At 48.7% G+C, this 21,492-nt stretch overlaps 1 protein-coding gene across 3 annotated transcripts in view; it reads left to right on the top strand.

The window, feature by feature from the left end:
* NINJ2 (ninjurin 2) overlaps positions 1-21,492 on the top strand; it is a 58,870-nt gene that overhangs the window by 11,761 nt on the left and 25,617 nt on the right. The window contains exon 1 of one of the 3 annotated variants that reach the window (XM_073650321.1): positions 6,217-7,094. The exons of 1 other annotated variant lie outside the window; for it this stretch is intronic. In XM_073650321.1, the coding sequence (XP_073506422.1) occupies positions 6,285-7,094 (810 nt within the window). In that variant the 5' untranslated portion in view covers positions 6,217-6,284. Of the gene's footprint in view, positions 1-6,216; positions 7,095-10,670; positions 10,756-21,492 lie in introns of those variants that run through there. One more of the 3 variants, XM_073650323.1, reaches the window with a different exon arrangement.

Below are 21,492 nucleotides of genomic sequence, written 5' to 3'. Positions count from 1 at the left end.
ATATATATCCCTTGCAGTATTATCACTATCGTCTGCAGTGCAGTGTTTGTATTTTGTACCTTCCTTTGTGCAGAAGGTTTGGTCTCTTGGTGCTGCCCACACACAAGACCGGACACGCTGGCATCAGGCCTTATTGGAGAACAAGGTGAGTTATGAGTGTGAACAATGAATATAACCTATGAACCTGTTGCCAATTTAGATGAATTAGATTATAGATTATAGATTATATTGCTTGCAGAGGGCAGACATGTCAGCTCATATGGGTCAGTCAGCAGGAGAAAAGGAATTATCTCTGTGCCCAAGCCAGTCTACATGAGGTATAATGTGAGTATTAAACCTGGGTCTGGCACCACAGCATCACATAGGATCGGCTGAGATATCCTGGCAAAAACTTCATCAATTGACAAATAAAGACCAACAGAAATATATGAATACTAGATGGTGGCCCGATTCTAACACATCGGGTATTCTAGAATATGTATGCGGCCGACCGGGCGCAATTAGCAAAGCGGTGTTTAAATTTTGCGCCAATAATGCTGATTGGTCACGGCTGCGACCAATCAGCAGAGCGGTGTTTAAACGTGGCGCCAATAATGCTGATTATTCGTGACCGGTAACCGCGACCAATCAGCAGAGCGGTGTTTAAATTTGGCGCCAATATCGCTGATTGGTCACGGCCGGTGGTTGCGACTAATCAGCTGAGCGAGGTTTCAATTTGGCGCCAATCTCGCTGATTGGTTGCGTCTGGCGTCCGCGACCAATCAGCACAGCAGTGTTTAAATGTGGCGCCAAGATCGGTGATTGGTCGCGGCCGCTATTTAAATGTGGCGCCAAAATCGGTGATTGGTCGCGGGCAGCGGCCGCGACCAATCAGCACAGCGGTGTTTAAATTTTGCGCCAAGATCACTGATTGGTCGGGTGCGGCGACCGCGACCAATCAGCGAATCATATTGGTGAGGATGGGGGAGCGGAATCGTATCGGTGAGGACCGGGGAGCGCCGCTACCTGTGCGGCTACTTCCGCTGCGAGAAGCCGGGACATGAGCGACTGCTCGCAGCAGAAGTATCCCAACCCGCAGCGCCGCTCCCCGGTCCTCCCTTCACACCCTAGCCGCATGGATGTCAGCGCCGCTGCCTGTGCGGCAACTTCCACTGCGAGAACCCGGGACATGAGCGGGCGCTCGCAGCAGAAGTATCCCGACCCGCAGCGCTGCTCCCCGGTCCTCCCTTGACACCCTAGCTGCATGGAGGTCAGCGTCACCGGCGGTCGGGAGATGAGCGCCTCGCGCCGGTCATCTCCCGGCTGCATCGCCGCTGAGCTCCGTCCCGCAGATGAGCCGCTAACGGCCGCCATCTTTTTCAGAAATCCCGCGGCGCTGATTGGCCACTGCCGGACCAATGAGCGACGCGGGATTTCCTGGACAGACAGACAGACAGACAGACAAAGACAGACAGACAGACAGACGGGATAAGACGATTATATATATAGACTAGATGGTGGCCCGATTCTAACGCATCGGGTATTCTAGAATAGGTATGCGGCCGACCGGGCGCAAGCAGCAGAGCGGTGTTTAAATTTGGCGCTAAAATCGCTGATTGGTCGCGGCCGGCAACCGCGACCAATCAGCAAAGCGGTGTTGAAATTTGGCGACTATATCGCTGATTGGTCACGGCCGGCGGTCGCGACAAATCATCAGAGCGGGGTTTAAATTTTGCGCCAATAATGCTGATTGGTTGCGGCCGGCGGTCGCGACCAATCAGTAAAGCGGTGTTTAAATTTGGCGCCAATAATAGTGATTGGTCACGGCCGCGACCATTCAGCAGAGCGGTGTTTAAATTTGGCGGCAATAATGCTGATTAGTCGCGGCCGGCAATTTGGCGCCAACAATGCGGCCGGCGGTCGCGACCAATCAGCAAAGCGGTGTTTAAATTTGGCGCCAATAATGGTGATTGGTCACGGCTGCGACCAATCAGCAGAGCGTGGTTTAAATTTGGCGCCAATACTGCTGATTGGTCACGACCGGCAAACGCGACCAATCAGCAGAGCGGTGTTTAAATTTGGCGCCAATAATGCTGATTAGTCGCGGCCGACAACCGCGACCAATTAGCAGAGCGGGGTTTAAATTTGGCGCCAAAATCGCTGATTGGTCGCGGCTGGCGGCCTCGACCAATCAGCAGAGCATTGTTTAAATTTGGCGCCAATCTCGCTGATTGGACGCGTCTGGCGTCCGCGACCAATGAGCAGAGCATTGTTTAAATTTGGCGCCAAGCTCGCTGATTGGTCGCGTCTGACGTCCGCGACCAATCAGCACAGCAGTGTTTAAATGTGGCGGCAAGATCGGTGATTGGTCGCGGCCACTATTTAAATGTGGCGCCCAAATCGGTGATTGGTCGCGGGCAGCGGCCGCGACCAATCAGCAGAGCGGTGTTTAACTTTAGCGCCAAGATCACTGATTGGTCGCGTGCGGAGAGCGCGACCAATCAGCGAATCGTATTGGTGAGGACCGAGGAGCGCCGCTGCCTGTGCGGCTACTTCTGCTGCGAGAAGCCGGGAGATGAGCGACTGCTCGCAGCAGAAGTATCCCAACCCGCAGCGCCGCTCCCCGGTCCTCCCTTCACACCCTAGCCGCATGGATGTCAGCGCCGCTCCCCGGTCCTCCCTTGACACGCTAGCCGCTGATGTCCCCACAGTATCCGCGACCAATCAGTACAGCGGTGTTTAAATGTGGAGTCGAGATCGGTGATTGGTCGCGGCCGATATTTAAATTTGGCGGCCAAATCGATGATTGGTCGAGGGCAGCGCCAGCGACCAATCAGCGATTTTTAACACAAATGTCCGGACCTTTGTAACACCATGCGGATACTGTGGGGACATCAGCGGCTAGGGTGTGAAGGGAGGACCGGGGAGCAGCGCTGCGGGTCGGGATACTTCTGCTGCGAGCGCCCGCTCATGTCCCAGGTTCTCGCAGCGGAAGTATCCGCACAGGCAGCGCCGCTGACATCCATGCGGCAAGGGTGTGAAGGGAGGACCGGGGAGCGGCGCTGACATCCAATTGGTTGCCGCCGCTATTTAAATGTACCGCACAAATCAGTGATTGGTCGCGGTCTTGGCCCGCGACCAATCACTGATCTTGCCGCCAAAGTTAAACACTACTGTGCTGATTGGTCGCGGACGGTGCCTGCGACCAATCACCGATTTGGGCGCCAAATTTAAATATCGGCCGCGACCAATCACCGATCTTGGCTCCACATTAAAACACCGCTGTGCTGATTGTTCGCGGCCGATATTTAAATTTGGCGCCCAAATCGGTGATTAGTCGCGGGCAGCGTCCGCGACCAATCAGCACAGCGGTGTTTAACTTTTGCGGTAAGATCAGTGATTGGTCGGGTCCGAAGACCGCGACCAATCATCGAATCGTCTTGGTGAGGACCGGGGAGCGGCGCTACCTGTGCGGGTACTTCCGCAGCGAGAACCCGGGACATGAGCGGGCGCTCGCAGCAGAAGTATCCCGACCCGCAGCGCCGCTCCCCGGTCCTCCCTTCCGCATGGAGGTCAGCGACGCCGGCGGTCCTTCCGCTGCTACCGGCCGGGAGATGAGCGCCTCGCGCCGCTCATCTCCCGGCTGCATCTCCGTCCCGCAGATGGGTCCGGCGGTCGAGGTCCTTCTGCTGGTACCGGCCGGGAGATGAGCGCCTTGCGCGGTCATCTCCCGGCTGCATCGCCGCTGAGCTCCGTCCCGCAGATGAGCCGCTAACGGCCGCCATCTTTTTTCAGAAATCCCGCGGCGCTGATTGGCCGCTGCCGGACCAATGAGCGACGCGGGATTTCCTGGACAGACAGACAGACAGAATGACAGACAGACAGACAGACAGACGGGATAAGACAATTATATAGTAGATACATTATTTCTGAATAGCAACACTGCCACCTGGTGGTTAAAGTGAGTTTCTCAATTTTCAGTCTATAAGATTACTGCAAACCCAAGACAATCACAATAGACAAACCAATGAAAAGGGAAAAACAGCATAAAATGACTAGGACAGGAGAAGTGGTACTGTGCAGTGTATATATACAGGAGGAGTGGCACTGTGCAGTGTATATATACAGGAGGAGTGGTACTGTGCAGTGTATATATACAGGAAAGGAGGAGTGGTACTGTGTAGTGTATATATACAGGACAGGAGGAGTGGTACTGTGCAGTGTATATATAGGAGGAGTGGTACTGTGCAGTGTATATATACAGGACAGGAGAAGTGGTACTGTGCAGTGTATATATACAGGACAGGAGGAGTGGTACTGTGCAGTGTATATATACAGGACAGGAGGAGTGGTACTGTGCAGTGTATATATACAGGACAGGAGGAGTGATACTGTGCAGTGTATATATACAGGACAGGAGGAGTGGTACTGTGCAGTGTATATATACAGGACAGGAGGAGTGGTACTGTGCAGTGTATATATACAGGAGGAGTGGTACTGTGCAGTGTATATATACAGGACAGGAGGAGTGGTACTGTGCAGTGTATATATACAGGACAGGAGGAGTGGTACTGTACAGTGTATATATACAGGAGGAGTGGTACTGTGCAGTGTATATATACAGGACAGGAGGAGCGGTACTGTGCAGTGTATATATACAGGACAGGAGGAGTGGTACTGTACAGTGTATATATACAGGACAGGAGGAGTGGTACTGTGCAGTGTATATATACAGGACAGGAGGAGTGGTACTGTGCAGTGTATATATACAGGACAGGAGGAGTGGTACTGTGCAGTATATATATACAGGAGGAGTGGTACTGTGCAGTGTATATATACAGGACAGGAGGAGTGGTACTGTGCAGTGTATATATACAGGACAGGAGGAGTGGTACTGTACAGTGTATATATACAGGACAGGAGGAGTGGTACTGTGCAGTGTATATATACAGGACAGGAGGAGTGGTACTGTGCAGTGTATATATACAGGACAGGAGGAGTGGTACTGTGCAGTGTATATATACAGGACAGGAGGAGTGGTACCGTGCAGTGTATATATACAGGACAGGAGGAGTGGTACCGTGCAGTGTATATATACAGGACAGGAGGAGTGGTACTGTGCAGTGTATATATACAGGACAGGAGGAGTGGTACTGTGCAGTGTATATATACAGGACAGGAGGAGTGGTACTGTGCAGTGTATATATACAGGACAGGAGGAGTGGTACTGTGCAGTGTATATATACAGGACAGGAGGAGTGGTACTGTGCAGTGTATATATACAGGACAGGAGGAGTGGTACTGTGCAGTGTATATATACAGGACAGGAGTGATACTGTGCAGTGTACATATACAGGACAGGAGTGATACTGTGCAGTGTACATATACAGGACAGGAGTGATACTGTGCAGTGTATATATACAGGACAGGAGGAGTGGTACTGTGCAGTGTATATATACAGGACAGGAGGAGTGGTACTGTGCAGTATATATATACAGGAGGAGTGGTACTGTGCAGTGTATATATACAGGACAGGAGGAGTGGTACTGTGCAGTGTATATATACAGGACAGGAGGAGTGGTACTGTACAGTGTATATATACAGGACAGGAGGAGTGGTACTGTGCAGTGTATATATACAGGACAGGAGGAGTGGTACTGTGCAGTGTATATATACAGGACAGGAGGAGTGGTACTGTGCAGTGTATATATACAGGACAGGAGGAGTGGTACCGTGCAGTGTATATATACAGGACAGGAGGAGTGGTACCGTGCAGTGTATATATACAGGACAGGAGGAGTGGTACTGTGCAGTGTATATATACAGGACAGGAGGAGTGGTACTGTGCAGTGTATATATACAGGACAGGAGGAGTGGTACTGTGCAGTGTATATATACAGGACAGGAGGAGTGGTACTGTGCAGTGTATATATACAGGACAGGAGGAGTGGTACTGTGCAGTGTATATATACAGGACAGGAGGAGTGGTACTGTGCAGTGTATATATACAGGACAGGAGTGATACTGTGCAGTGTACATATACAGGACAGGAGTGATACTGTGCAGTGTACATATACAGGACAGGAGTGATACTGTGCAGTGTATATATACAGGACAGAAGAAGTTGTACTGTGCAGTGTATATACACAGGACAGGAGGAGTGGTACTGTGCAGTGTATATATACAGGACAGGAGGAGTCGTGCTGAGAGTAGCACCTGCCTCCTGAGCTCAAGCACTTCCAGGAGGAGGGTCGTCGTCTGCCTCTCTTCTCCCCAGGGGGAGGCAGGCCTACTGGGAGGCCGGCATGGCTTCCCAGCCTCCTATCCCCCGGTCTATGCCGGCGGGGGAGAAGGAGCCTCAACAACCGACCCATGAGAGAGTGAGGAGATCGGGAAGGGTGAGGAAGAATACATCCACCTGCTCCAACCCCGAGACTGTTCACCGCCAGCCCAGAGAGGGAGACCGGGGCACCCCAGGCCCCAGGAACAAGAGCCCAGCAAGATCCTGGGGGGAAAAGAGCTCCAGCGAGTCCAAAAGTTCCTTCTCCTCCCGAGTGGTCGCCACGTTGCGAGAGTACGAGGACGCCGGCAAAGCACTAACCCAGCTGAAAGAGGAGCTGAGGGAGGCCCGGATCCTGAACACCCGGGCGTCCAACAAGGAAAGACCCGCGACCTCCCAGAGGTTTAAAGCCCTCAGAGACGAGGTGGTCAGGTTAGTGCTCCTCCGGGAAGGGATTGAGAAAAGCGCAGGTCCCTTCCTGGAGAGGTTTAAGAACCAGCGGCGGTTCTCAGAAATGAAGGGGTTAAACACCTCAGGAGAACCGCCAGCCGGCGTCCTTAGTGAAGAGGAGGAGGAGGATGAAGAGTTGACTGGAGTCTCAGTTGCTGGAGCCAGTGAGGGGCAGAGCCGGAGTTCCAGTGGTCTCCCTGCAGGGCAGAGGACTCCGACAGCAGAGGCTGGAGTGTCGGGGGAGGAGGAGGAAGGAGGACTGCTGAGGGAGATCCGACTGCTGGAGTCTCCAGTGGACCTGACGCGGCTTTCCTTCGGTGAGGACAAACCAGTGGAGGAGACCAAGAGGAGGAAGAGGAAGACCGGAGGAGCTGCACAGGAGGTGGTGAGTTATAAGTATGTACCAATGTCTGATGTTGCACCTGCCACCTTCTGTTTAAACCCCACCAAACCTAAAGGCACGGGCTCTGCAGTGGGCTCGAGGCAGAGGCAAGGTGGGGAGAGGAGGAGGACGTCCGGCGATGCTGCCATCTGTGCGGGGAACAGTGCAGGGGGCGAGGCTGTGGAGGTACTCACAGCGCCGGACATAGGAAGTTCTGTGGAGTTTCCCACCCTGCCCTCTGCGGCTAAGCCGGTTATCACCGGGGCTGGGGGGGCAGGGAAGGATGTGAAAAAAACACCTGTGAGGAACACTGGGCACACTGCTGCGACAGGGGGGTAGTGTGCCCCAGCGCCCAAAAAGGACACTAAGACCCCAAAGTCTGTGGGTGCAGGGCGGGCAGAGGTGCCGAGAAAACAGTCTGGCCAGAACAAGGACCAAAATGCTGCAGTAGAGGGGCGGGGCGCAACCAAAGGGAAACGGGTATGGTGCTGCAGGGAAAGGAGTCTCTGGGAGTGCTCCCCTCCCCCGGCCCAGCAGGTGTGAGTGCAGAGACACCAGACACAAGGGAGGAAGGAATGGAGGTGACTGTGGAAGGTGCAGAGAACAGCAGAGGTAATGGGGTGACAAGTAAAGGGAATGGAAATAGTGGTGCAGTGAATGATGGGAGTAATGGTGGAGCAGATGGTGAGAGTAATGGTGGAGCAAATGATGAGAGTAGTAGGAATGGTGGAATTAGTGGTACAGTGAATGATGATGCAGCAAATGGTGGGGGTAGTGGTGCAGTGAATGATGATGTAGCAAATGGTGGGGGTAGTGGTGCAGAGAATGATGATGTAGCAAATGGTGGGGGTAGTGGTGCAGTGAATGATGATGTAGCAAATGGTGGGGGTAGTGATGGAATGAATGCTGGGAGTTGTGGGAATGGTGGGAGTTGTGGTGTAGCAAATGTTGGGGGTAGTGGTGTAATGAATGGTGGGAGTAATGATCCTGCGAATGGTGTGAGTAGTAGTGGAGTGAACGATGGGAGTAATGGTCCTGCGAATGGCGTGAATAGTACTGGAGTGAATGGTGGGAGCAGCACTGGTGTTGGTGGGGGGGAAGTAGGCGCTGGTCCCGCTGCCCCCCCAGCATTGGCGGGGGATTCAGCCCAAAGCTATTCAGGAGCTGTCAGTGCTGGGGGTAGTAGTGCGCCCTCGTCTGGTGGCCCTGGGGATGGTGACTTGCAACAGCAGCTCCTGGGCGCCCTGAGGAGAGGGGAGAGCTCCATCACTCTAGAGGGGAGGGAGGTTGATCTGTCTTTCTGGATAGAGAGACATGGTCTTTCAGCCTTCCGAGATAGAGGGGCAGAGACTGTCTGGTCTCTGCCGACAACGGGGCAGAGGAGTAACCGTAGGAACGTGGTCCGTCTCCAGTGGGTAAGCAAGGATGCCTGTCCTGATAGGTCGAAGGTGGTTGAGCTCCTGCTGGGGATGGGCTTTGCGGCATATGACATCTTTGCCTTGATCCATCCCTACGGGACCTCCTACTTCGATGTCAGCTGCGTGAGACCGGAGGGCCTTGAGCTTTTCTGGTCTCGCCATGAGCTGGCTCGGAGTCGCCCCGAATGGCATGTTCTCTTTCCCCTGGCAATAACCCGCCAAGATTCAGTCAGGAAAGTGACCGTTTTGACTAGTAACGAGTCGCTTTCCTGTATGGACATTACCACCTGGGTGAGTCGATACGGAGAGGTCACCAATATTCCCGAAAAGAATCTGGATGACCATGGTATCTGGTCAGGGGCCTGGACCTTCATGGTGAGATTGAAGGTTTCGGGAAACACTGTTACCCATATCCCCTCCTCAACCTTTTTGGGGAGGGATAGGATCTTGATTTTCTACCGGGGGCAGCCTAAGGTCTGTCACAGGTGCGGTAGTCCCACACACTTCAGTGCGCAGTGTACCACCCAGAAATGCGCACTGTGTGGGGACCTCGGTCATCTTGCTGCTGCCTGTCGCAGGATTAGGTGTAACTTGTGTGGTGACCTCGGTCACCCGTTCAGTCACTGTCCGCGTTCCTTCGCCAATGCGGTCCTGAAAGCGGCGAGTGCGGGACAGGCGAAAGCTGGAACTAATCTTGCCGGTGAAGGGACCAGTAGGGGTGGGGAAGGCAGGGAACCGGTGAGGAGCAAGCTGCCGCCATCCACCATCAGGCGGCAGGAGAAGCGCCGTGGGGACAGGGGGCAGGGAGTAATGTCCCTAAACTCTGACCCAGGTACTTCACTTGCAGCTGAGGATCCTAAAGACAGTGAATTGAGCGAGGAAGTCAAGAGACTTGAAAGGGAAGAGCGAGAGGACACCACGTCTTCCCAGGAACCCTCTTCTGGTGACAGTCTAGATGAGGGAGAGGGGGAGTGGTCACAGAAAAAGAAAAAGGGTAACAGAAAAACGGCCAGAGGTAGGAGGGGGACCAGGTCTCGAGCTGCCTCTTTGGAGTGCGACCCCTCTGACTCTCTGGCCGTGATCCAAGCGCCATTGGAGGGTTCAGCCGCCCCCCCTCTGGTGGATCTCTCCAACCGGTTCGGGGCTCTCCAGGACCTCCCTCTGGAGGGGGGAAGTGGGGACCCGGGGCCGGAGGTTGCGGACAAGGTGGTTGGGGCTCAGGAGATGGCTGGGTCTTCCTCTCGGGGGGCAAATACAAAGCCCTCTGGGGGGACGACTAACCCAGGACCACCAGACGAGGGCAAGAATGTATGTAAGGAGAGAATGGACGAGTCTGTTTGTCTTAAGCGCACTAAAAACCCGTCATTATCGGAGGAAGAGGTTGGGACTGTCAGTGGTGGGAAGAAAAAGGCTATCTAATTCAATCAATCATGATGGCGGCACCCACCCCGTTGACGCTGGCAACTATTAATGTTTGCAGCATAAAGTCAGATGCGGCAAGTTACACGGCCTTTCATTTTCTCAGCCAATTTGACGCTGACATTTTGTTTTTGCAGGAGACCAGGTTGACCGATATATCAACCTTGCATAAAGCAAGGCGGGAGTGGAGGCATGGGCCCTCCTACTGGTCTCTTGCGGCCGAGCCGTATAGCGGGGTGGCGGTCCTTTTTAAGACCGCAGCGGTTGAATGCAGACGAGTGATCGAATTAGAAATGGGGAGATGCTTGATCCTAGATGTCTTCATGGGGGGACAAGAGCTTCGGCTCATTAACATCTATGGTTCCCAGTCCAAGTGGGACCGCAAATGTCTCTTCCTGAAGATCAAACCTTTTTTATTTTCGAGTCGGCAGGTGGTCTTCGGAGGGGATTTCAACAATGTCACGAGATCCTGTGATAGAGGAGGTTCCGGAGACCGGCTGGCTTATGAATGCGTCGCGTTAAACAGGATAGTGAGTGAGGCTCGCCTGGTGGATGTCCACATCCGGCACAACCCGGGCGACACGGGATTCACCTTTTTTAGAGGTAGTCAGTGCAGGTCTAGGCTAGAGAGGTTTTATTTGAAGGAGGAGGCCGTCTCTTCACCGTTGTCGGTTGTGGAGGTGGAGTTCTCCGATCACTGCTTGATTATGTTTTCTCTGAACGTTACAGAGACTCCTCGGATGGGAAGAGGCTATTGGAAGCTGAATTCGTCACTCCTTGAGGAAGAAGCTGTAAGACGGTCTTTTGAGGAATTCTTTCAGAGCCAGGTACCATTGCTGGGCCTAAGTAACACTAAGTCAGAGTGGTGGGAGATGTTCAAACATCGGGTGGCGAGATTCTTCCGGCAGCTCTCGAACCTCAGAAGCCTGAACAGGGATCGCCTGTATCAGAGCCTGAGGAGGAAACTCGAGCATCTTGTCTCGACTGGAGGTAGCCGCGAGGAGATCTCCAGAGTGAAGTCCTTGCTGAAGAGGTGTCAGTACGATAGGCACGCATCTTTGGTTTTCGAGAGGGACTACGGGAAGTACTGCTCGCCCGACCCTTACAGAAACTGTAAGATGTCAGTGAATAGTAAGATAGTGACGGGGCTGGTGGACAGTACGGGGTCCCTGAGAAGGTCCAGATCAGGGATCTTGGAGGTCGTCAGTTCCTACTACTCGCACCTCTTGGGAAGGAGGGAGCTTGATCGTGACGGGATGTCGGCTTTCCTGGCTGAATCCGTTCCTGAGCCAGGGGCTGACCTCTCGCTGGGCGATTTGGCAGAAGCGATCAAAGAAGAGGAAGTGAGACTGGCGATCGATGGGCTTAGGCCCAAAAAGTCGCCAGGTCCGGATGGCTTAACATCCGAGTTCTTTAGGACCTTTAGGGACTCTTTGGTCCCCCTCTTGACTCAGATGTTTAACGAGTGTCTCTCCTCGGGCACTCTGCCGAGATCATTAAGGAGGTCAGCTTTGATCATTTTGTCAAAGGGTAAAGATCCGTCACGCATTGAGAACTGGCGTCCCATAGCACTTCTCAATGTGGACAGGAAGATTTTGGCTAAGATACTTTTCAACAGGCTGGTGAAGTTTGCACCCCGGCTCCTTTCGGAGGTTCAGCACTGTTGCGTTCCTGGCCGTAGCACTTTTAGTGCTGTTCTAGGTGTCTGAGAGGCCGTGGAGCAAGGCAGGGCGGGCCTCTGGAAGGGGTTCTTGCTGACCCTGGATCAGGCAAAAGCCTTTGATCGGGTTAACCACGAGTACCTCTGGTCCACTCTTTTGAGGTATGGTCTGCCTGGAGGGTTTGTGGACTGGCTTAAGACCTTGTATGCAGGGGCTGAGACTTTCCCTCTGGTGAATGGGTGGATTGGATGACCTTTCGGGGTAGGATCCGGTGTCCGTCAGGGCTGTCCTCTTAGCCCTTTGCTTTACGCATTTGCGATCGATCCCTTCCTCAGAAGGATCGATTGTGGACCGTTGGCGGGGGTGCGGATGGGCGGGGCGGCGCCGGAGGCTATCCTGAGGGTGGTGGCCTACGCGGACGATGTCACCGTCTTTGTTTCTTCGCAAGAGGAGGCAGTGGTGGTGATGTCAGAAGTGGAACGCTACTCGGAGGCATCCGGGTCCAAGGTCAACCAGGATAAGTGTGAGAGTCTCTGGCTGGGAGGCGGAGATCCCGGGTTTGATCTTCCGGACACCCTCCCCGAACCCCAAGAACATGCCAAAGTCCTGGGCATCGAATTCGGCCAGGGTGATTACCCCACGAAAAACTGGGAAGGCAGAATCAAAGGTGTCACCCAAAGAGTGGACCAATGGAGGGGTTGGTCTTTGACCCTGAGGGAAAGGGTTGGCCTGTGCAAAGCTTTCCTGCTCCCCTTGCTAATCTACCTGGGCAGCGTCTGTGTCTTGCCAGAGCCTCTCTGGACACAGGTCTACAGTCTGTTCTTCCAGATGTTATGGGGGAACAGACTGAACCTAGTCAAGCGGGAGGTCACTTACCGCACGAGGAGACTAGGGGGTTTGAATATGGTGAACCCCGTGGTGTTCCTAGTGAACACCTTCTTGAAAGTGAACGTGGCAAACCTCTGGAAAGAGAGGGCTCCTCCGTGGGTATTCTCCTGCAAGGGATGGTTTCAGCCTTTCTTCCAGAAATGGGAGACAGGGGGAAGATTGAAGGATCTTCGCACACCACACGGGCATCTCCCGGCTTATGTTACCCCGGTTCTGAAAATGATCCGCCGGTGGGGTCTGGGAATGTGGGAGGTGAGGTCCCTCCCGAGGAAACTCCTCGATATGAGGGTCTTGCTTTCTCATTTTCAGAGTCCATTGGCCCTCAAAGACTGCCCAAGTCGGGATCTGGAGGTTGGGTTGAGTTTGTTAAATTCTAGCAGGATCCCCGAGAAGTACTGGGACTTGACTTGGCGCTGCTTCCATGGTAAGCTGTATGTGAGGGACAATTTGAAGTTCAGGAGCTCCAAGGACAGGAATTGCCCCCGTGAGGCTTGTGCTAACGTGCTGGAAAGCATGGAGCACTTCCTGCTTCATTGTCCCTTTAATACAGAGGTGTACAACAGGGTGGGGGCTTCCATTGGTTGGCCGCGGCTGGCTACTCTGTCCTACGCCGGGTGGGCCTATGGAGCGTTCGGAGACCTTGGGAGAAGGTACCGAGACACTTTATTCATAGTCAGCGCAGTGGTGAGGTATTTCACGTGGAACGCACGAGTTTTAGTCTCGACGCAGAGCAAAATCCTCCATGTAGATGAAGTCTGTAGGAACATCCTAGGTGACCTGGTGAAGGTACGTTCTCTGGAGTATGAAAGACTGGGTGCCCGGAGGGCGGCCCGTCTCTGGAGGGGCTTTTCCTTCAGGGTGCCTTAGTCCGGTAGTACTCCTATATCCTGGTGGTGGGCTGATGTCTTTCCACCCTAGATTTTTGTTTTGTATTTCTGTCTCCTGAATAGAAGGTTTGCCGGCATCGAACTTGAGCCTTGGATGGTGAGTGTGTAGGTTGTGTTCTGTATATATTGTATATAATGTATAATAGGGGGTTTTAGTTAGGTTGGGTGGGGGATTTGGGGGGGTTTTCATCGGCGGTGATAAGAGGACTGATCTGGCCTGGTCCAGGCCCCGCCTGGGGAAAAACTTTGGGGCCTGATCCTAGCTCGGAGTAATCCTGAACTTTGTGGCCAGAGCTGGATCAGGGGTGGCGGGATAGTTAGTGTAGGTCTGTGTTTTATATATATATTAAAAAATGACAAAATAAAAAAAATAAATAAATAAAAATATACAAAAAAAAAAAAAAAAAGGTTTAAAATTGTTCATGTCACTATTGTATATCTTGTTATTTTTGGTTTTCTGTGGTGTGAATGAGGTGCGGTAAGGGGGTGACTAAGGTCAGGCAGTGGGACCAGTAGGTTAGTGTTAGTTCCCGGTTGTATATACGTTATATTAGGTTTAGTGTTTTATTGTATATAATCTTGTATATAGGACGGTGTTTTATGTGTATATAGGACGGTGTGAGTGTAGTGTGGGATTGTATATAGTAGTATGAATGAAGCTGGGCCGGGGGTTTTATAGGTTTTATAATATTTATTTCCTGTATATATATATATTCCTGGGGGGATTTATTTTGTTTCTATTTTCTGTGATTTGTCGTCTTGTTTTGTTCTTATGTTCGGTGTCCTGTAATGTATTATTGTTCTGTCATGTACTGTACTTATTCTATCAATAAAAAAAAGACCTGCAGTGTATATATACAGGACAGGAGGAGCGGTACTGTGCAGTGTATATATACAGGACAGGAGGAGTGGTACTGTGCAGTGTATATATACAGGACAGGAGGAGTGGTACTGTGCAGTGTATATATACAGGACAGGAGGAGTGGTACTATGCAGTGTATATATACAGGATATTACAGGTACTGTGCAGTGTATATATACAGGATATTACAGGTACTGTGCAGTGTATATATACAGGATATTACAGGTACTGTGCAGTGTATATATACAGGATATTACAGGTACTGTGCAGTGTATATATACAGGACAGGAGGAGTGGCACTGTGCAGTGTATATATACAGGACAGGAGGAGTGGTACTGTGCAGTGTATATATACAGGACAGGAGGAGTGGTACTGTGCAGTGTATATATACAGGACAGGAGGAGTGGTACTATGCAGTGTATATATACAGGATATTACAGGTACTGTGCAGTGTATATATACAGGATATTACAGGTACTGTGCAGTGTATATATACAGGATATTACAGGTACTGTGCAGTGTATATATACAGGATATTACAGGTACTGTGCAGTGTACATATACAGGATATTACAGGTACTGTGCAGTGTACATATACAGGATATTACAGGTACTGTGCAGTGTATATATACAGGATATTACAGGTACTGTGCAGTGTATATATACAGGATATTACAGGTACTGTGCAGTGTACATATACAGGATATTACAGGTACTGTGCAGTGTACATATACAGGATATTACAGGTACTGTGCAGTGTACATATACAGGATATTACAGGTACTGTGCAGTGTATATATACAGGATATTACAGGTACTGTGCAGTGTACATATACAGGATATTACAGGTACTGTGCAGTGTACATATACAGGATATTACAGGTACTGTGCAGTGTATATATACAGGATATTACAGGTACTGTGCAGTGTATATATACAGGATATTACAGGTACTGTGCAGTGTACATATACAGGATATTACAGGTACTGTGCAGTGTACATATACAGGATATTACAGGTACTGTGCAGTGTACATATACAGGATATTACAGGTACTGTGCAGTGTACATATACAGGATATTACAGGTACTGTGCAGTGTATATATACAGGATATTACAGGCACTGTGCAGTGTATATATACAGGATATTACAGGTACTGTGCAGTGTACATATACAGGATATTACAGGTACTGTGCAGTATATATATACAGGATATTACAGGTACTGTGCAGTGTACCTATACACGATATTACAGGCACTGTGCAGTGTATATATACAGGATATTACAGGCACTGTGCAGTGTATATATACAGGATATTACAGGCACTGTGCAGTGTATATATACAGGATATTACAGGTACTGTGCAGTGTATATACTGTATACAGAATATTACAGGTACTGTGCAGTGTATATATACAGGATATTACAGGTACTGTGCAGTGTATATATACAGGATATTACAGGCACTGTGCAGTGTATATATACAGGATATTATAGGCACTGTGCAGTGTATATATACAGGATATTACAGGCACTGTGCAGTGTATATATACAGGATATTACAGGTACTGTGCAGTGTATATATACAGGATATTACAGGCACTGTGCAGTGTATATATACAGGATATTACAGGCACTGTGCAGTGTATATATACAGGATATTACAGGCACTGTGCAGTGTATATATACAGGATATTACAGGCACTGTGCAGTGTATATATACAGGATATTACAGGCACTGTGCAGTGTATATATACAGGATATTACAGGTACTGTGCAGTGTACATATACAGGATATTACAGGTACTGTGCAGTATATATATACAGGATATTACAGGTACTGTGCAGTGTATATATACAGGATATTACAGGTACTGTGCAATGTATATATACATGATATTACAGGTACTGTGCAGTGTATATATACAGGATATTACAGGTACTGTGCAATGTATATATACATGATATTACAGGTACTGCGCAGTGTATATATACAGGATATTACAGGTACTGTGCAGTGTATATATACAGGATATTACAGGTACTGTGCAATGTATATATACATGATATTACAGGTACTGTGCAGTGTATATATACAGGATATTACAGGTGCTGTGCAGTGTATATATACAGAATATTACAGGTACTGTGCAGTGTATATATACAGGATATTACAGGTGCTGTGCAGTATATATACAGGATATTACAGGTGCTGTGCAGTGTATATATACAGGATATTATAGGTACTGTGCAGTGTATATATACAGGATATTACAGGCACTGTGCAGTGTATATATACAGGATATTACAGGTACTGTGCAGTATATATGCAGGATATTACAGGCACTGTGCAGTATATATACAGGATATTACAGGCACTGTGCAGTATATATACAGGATATTACAGGTACTGTGCAATGTATATATACAGGATATTACAGGTACTGTGCAATGTATATATACAGGATATTACAGGCACTGTGCAGTGTATATATACAGGATATTACAGGCACTGTGCAGTGTACATATACAGGATATTACAGGTACTGTGCAGTGTACATATACAGGATATTACAGGTACTGTGCAGTGTACATATACAGGATATTACAGGTACTGTGCAGTGTACATATACAGGATATTACAGGTACTGTGCAGTGTATATATACAGGATATTACAGGTACTGTGCAGTGTACATATACAGGATATTACAGGTACTGTGCAGTGTACATATACAGGATATTACAGGTACTGTGCAGTGTATATATACAGGATATTACAGGTACTGTGCAGTGTATATATACAGGATATTACAGGCACTGTGCAGTGTATATATACAGGATATTACAGGTACTGTGCAGTGTACATATACAGGATATTACAGGTACTGTGCAGTATATATATACAGGATATTACAGGTACTGTGCAGTGTACCTATACACGATATTACAGGCACTGTGCAGTGTATATATACAGGATATTACAGGCACTGTGCAGTGTACATATACAGGATATTACAGGTACTGTGCAGTATATATATACAGGATATTACAGGTACTGTGCAGTGTACCTATACACGATATTACAGGCACTGTGCAGTGTATATATACAGGATATTACAGGCACTGTGCAGTGTATATATACAGGATATTACAGGCACTGTGCAGTGTATATATACAGGATATTACAGGTACTGTGCAGTGTATATACTGTATACAGAATATTACAGGTACTGTGCAGTGTATATATACAGGATATTACAGGTACTGTGCAGTGTATATATACAGGATATTACAGGCACTGTGCAGTGTATATATACAGGATATTATAGGCACTGTGCAGTGTATATATACAGGATATTACAGGCACTGTGCAGTGTATATATACAGGATATTACAGGTACTGTGCAGTGTATATATACAGGATATTACAGGCACTGTGCAGTGTATATATACAGGATATTACAGGCACTGTGCAGTGTATATATACAGGATATTACAGGCACTGTGCAGTGTATATATACAGGATATTACAGGCACTGTGCAGTGTATATATACAGGATATTACAGGCACTGTGCAGTGTATATATACAGGATATTACAGGTACTGTGCAGTATATATATACAGGATATTACAGGTACTGTGCAGTGTACCTATACACGATATTACAGGCACTGTGCAGTGTATATATACAGGATATTACAGGTACTGTGCAGTGTACATATACAGGATATTACAGGTACTGTGCAGTATATATATACAGGATATTACAGGTACTGTGCAGTGTACCTATACACGATATTACAGGCACTGTGCAGTGTATATATACAGGATATTACAGGCACTGTGCAGTGTATATATACAGGATATTACAGGCACTGTGCAGTGTATATATACAGGATATCACAGGTACTGTGCAGTGTATATATACAGGATATTACAGGCACTGTGCAGTGTATATATACAGGATATTACAGGTACTGTGCAGTGTATATATACAGGATATTACAGGCACTGTGCAGTGTCCCTTTGTACAGTATTATAGTTGTGTAAACCTTCATTAGGACACTTGTTCCTATAATGACATTTGACGCTACAATCTACATTTACAATCTTTGCTGAATTCTCTGCCGCTTTGTCATCTATATACTGTATGATGAGGCAACTGAAGAAAACGCTGATGATCGCTGAGTCCCATGATTTCCGCCTGTCATCCTGGACTCTGTGACTCAGCCATGACACAGTGTCTGGGCAGCAGGGAGCGGCAGGGAGGCTACTGGTGGCACTTGGTCAATCTGGCAGTGATTAATGACTAAAATCCAAGGACATGAAGAAGACAGAAGTTACCCATCTGGTCCAATTACACTTCCTGACCCTGAAGTTCCCATCCGCTGGTCAAACGGGAGAAACGGGGTGCAAAGTGCCAGTCATCGAGGTCATGATGCATCAGCGAATCTTATATCCCAAAAATACAGAATATAAAAGCATATTGTCATAGAAAATATTAAACTCTCTACAGCCACCAGTCAGGGGGCATTAGCCCCCTCCCTCCTCCTCCTCTCAAGCAAAATTGCAGTGGCAAAAATAGCTGACAGTCTGAGTCTCCTAGACTTAGACAATGGGCATAGATAAGCAGGAAATTAGGTATAGCTGTATAGTGACAATCCTAATTAAAATGCAGGTAGCTCCTTTTGGAAATAAAGGGACCCCTGCAGTACCAATGACAATGTCTTTTGTGCATAGACAAAGAGTTATAGATTGGACAGGTAACTGAGACAGAAAAGGTCTTTTCATTGGGTTAGACAACAAAAGAGTACAGGTGTTTACACATAGATAGCAAAGTGGAAGAATCTTGAATTCAATTGACACTGTTGTTTCTAGCAAGGGAAATGCTATACATTGACCCAGACATATGTCTCACAAAGAACGTTATTGAAGTTCGTATTAATCCATAAATCCAATAGTGATGGGACATACATTTTCAGCTGGGAATAACATGCATGTTTTCTCATAACTGTAACGCCTGCCTATAAGCCCTAAAACAATAGTGTCCAGATATCTGACAACAACCATGTCATGTTTGGTCCCTGGGGAAAGGTAAAATCCCGATGAAAAATATGGCGGCGATCTTGAATTTCTGCGGTTGTCAAGAGTGAAAATATCTCATAACTTTCCTAAAATCCTGAAGGGCTGAGAACGTCCCACAACCCGGCTGAATTATGATCTGTGTTCCTATAGAGCGATACACTTTTGTGTATGCATGAATTCCGTTCACTGAACGTCTCTAATCGAAGTGCTCTCAGTCGCTAGCTGAGCCATCTCTGTGGTGTTATGTTCTGCAACTAAGAACTAAGGAATAGGAGGGAAAAGCTGTCCCTGCACTGAGACTCTGCTTAAACCCTACGCTGGGGTGGGTGCCCTATTCCTTGTGAATAGCCCCACCGACGATCCTGCACTGAACTCAAACGAAGACCTGAAGGAAGGGGAAAGGGTATCCCTAAAAGATCTAAGGACTGGGAGCAAAAACAGGAGACCTCCTAAAAGAAAAGTTAGCCGCAGAACGAAGATTAAGGAAACAAAACTGGTGGAACTAGAAGACCCAGGATATCAATTGTCCTAAGCACAAACAACTAACAAGGCAACTTAGCCAGAGCACAAGCGTAACAACACTGATGTCCAGCGGGGAATGGGAGACAGGTGCTGAGTAATAAAGAGTGAGGAGATCACGTGACCAAGATACCCAGCACCAGAGGAAAAGATTAGAAGCCAGCAAACCACAAAAAGATGGCCGAAAAGTAAAACAACATAGATTCTAACATGTGGTCAGCGTAGTAAGTTTATTTTATTTTATCCTTTTATTTTATGTAATTGCATATGCTGTATTGTTTTTTCCCTTTTGTAAAACCTTTTGTATATTTTTTTTATAAACACTGCCTATCATTTTGGATTAAATATAAAATGTAATAGTCCTGTTCCTTTTTTTTTTCTGCAACCTGTACCCCAAAGCCATACACTACCAGAATCAGAACCAGACCTCAAGTCAGCCTGTATAAAACACGACTGGTGGTGGCAGCGAGTATACTTGGGTTATTGTGGCGTTAGCGGTGATTGTACCAGGGGCATATACACATATTCCATGCGTTGTAGTCGGAGGTGTATATACTATACATTCTCTGTTTCCCAATAATCGGCCTATTAGTGGAAACAGCCTGCGGCCTCCTCCGTTAGTCGTCGGTCAATCACGTAATTGTCCGGACGATAGGGGGCAGCAGAGAGCTGTTCGCTACAAAGATAACAGCAGGTGGTTTAAGTGATGACCCCCCCCCCTGGCTGCGATCTTTGACAATTGATGGCAAGTGGTGGGATATTACAGAACATAAGTGACCTGGTTTGAGAAATCATTCCTGTCAATGAAGACTTGCACGGTTCTTTTGAGAATTCTGTGCAGAGTTTTGAGGAATCAGACTCAGTGTTTTAATATTTTTAATCTGGGACATTACTGTATGTGTAGCAGTTACACTCCCCCCTTCTCTTGTTTTTCTGTCCTATCTTTTGTTTGGCAATTATGGCTACTCTTGATGAGGCCTGGTATCACCAGCAGAAGAAGGGGGTTCTTATTGCCCTCAGTAGGATGAGGCACATTGACTCCATGGGCAAAACCAGGCACCAAATGATTGCTGAGCCGTTGAAAGGTGCCACACAGCCAGTCTGTCACCCAAGCCCTGATGAAGGGGAGGCCAGCCAAGGCGCAGGTGACACTGCTGCAGAGGTCCCACCTTTGAATGCCAGGCATACCCGCAACCAGGGTAGTGTGGACCCCCATCTGCAGATGGCCTTGGAGCAACTCGACACAGAAGGACGGGGACTTGGACATATTTCTGCGGGGGTTTGAAAAAGCCTGCAGGTAGTACCGGCTTCCTGAGGACCTGTGGACCCGGTATTTAACCCTGGGGCTTCGAGGAAAAGCTCTGGAGGTGTTCGCCAAGCAGGTCCTGATAAAAAAAAGTACCAGCTGACTCGGGAGGTTTACCGCATAAGGTTCCAGGCCCTCCAGCGTTGACCACAAGACAGCTATAGTGATGTGGTGGATGGGCTCAGAACCAACTTTGAGCAGTGGGTCTCAGGACTGTCAGTCACCACCTTTGAGGTTCCGAAGGATCTGATGGTGATGGACCAGTGACCGCACTGGGAGTATATGCACATATTCCATGCATTGGAATCTGAGCAGTATATACCATAAGCTCACCGTTAGTTTCCCGATAAC

Source organism: Phyllobates terribilis, unplaced genomic scaffold (genome assembly GCF_046119375.1).
Source record: "Phyllobates terribilis strain yellow unplaced genomic scaffold, ASM4611937v1 Scaffold_10__3_contigs__length_209671492, whole genome shotgun sequence".
Taxonomy (NCBI): domain Eukaryota; kingdom Metazoa; phylum Chordata; class Amphibia; order Anura; family Dendrobatidae; genus Phyllobates; species Phyllobates terribilis.
This window is presented reverse-complemented; position numbering and strand designations above follow the sequence as displayed.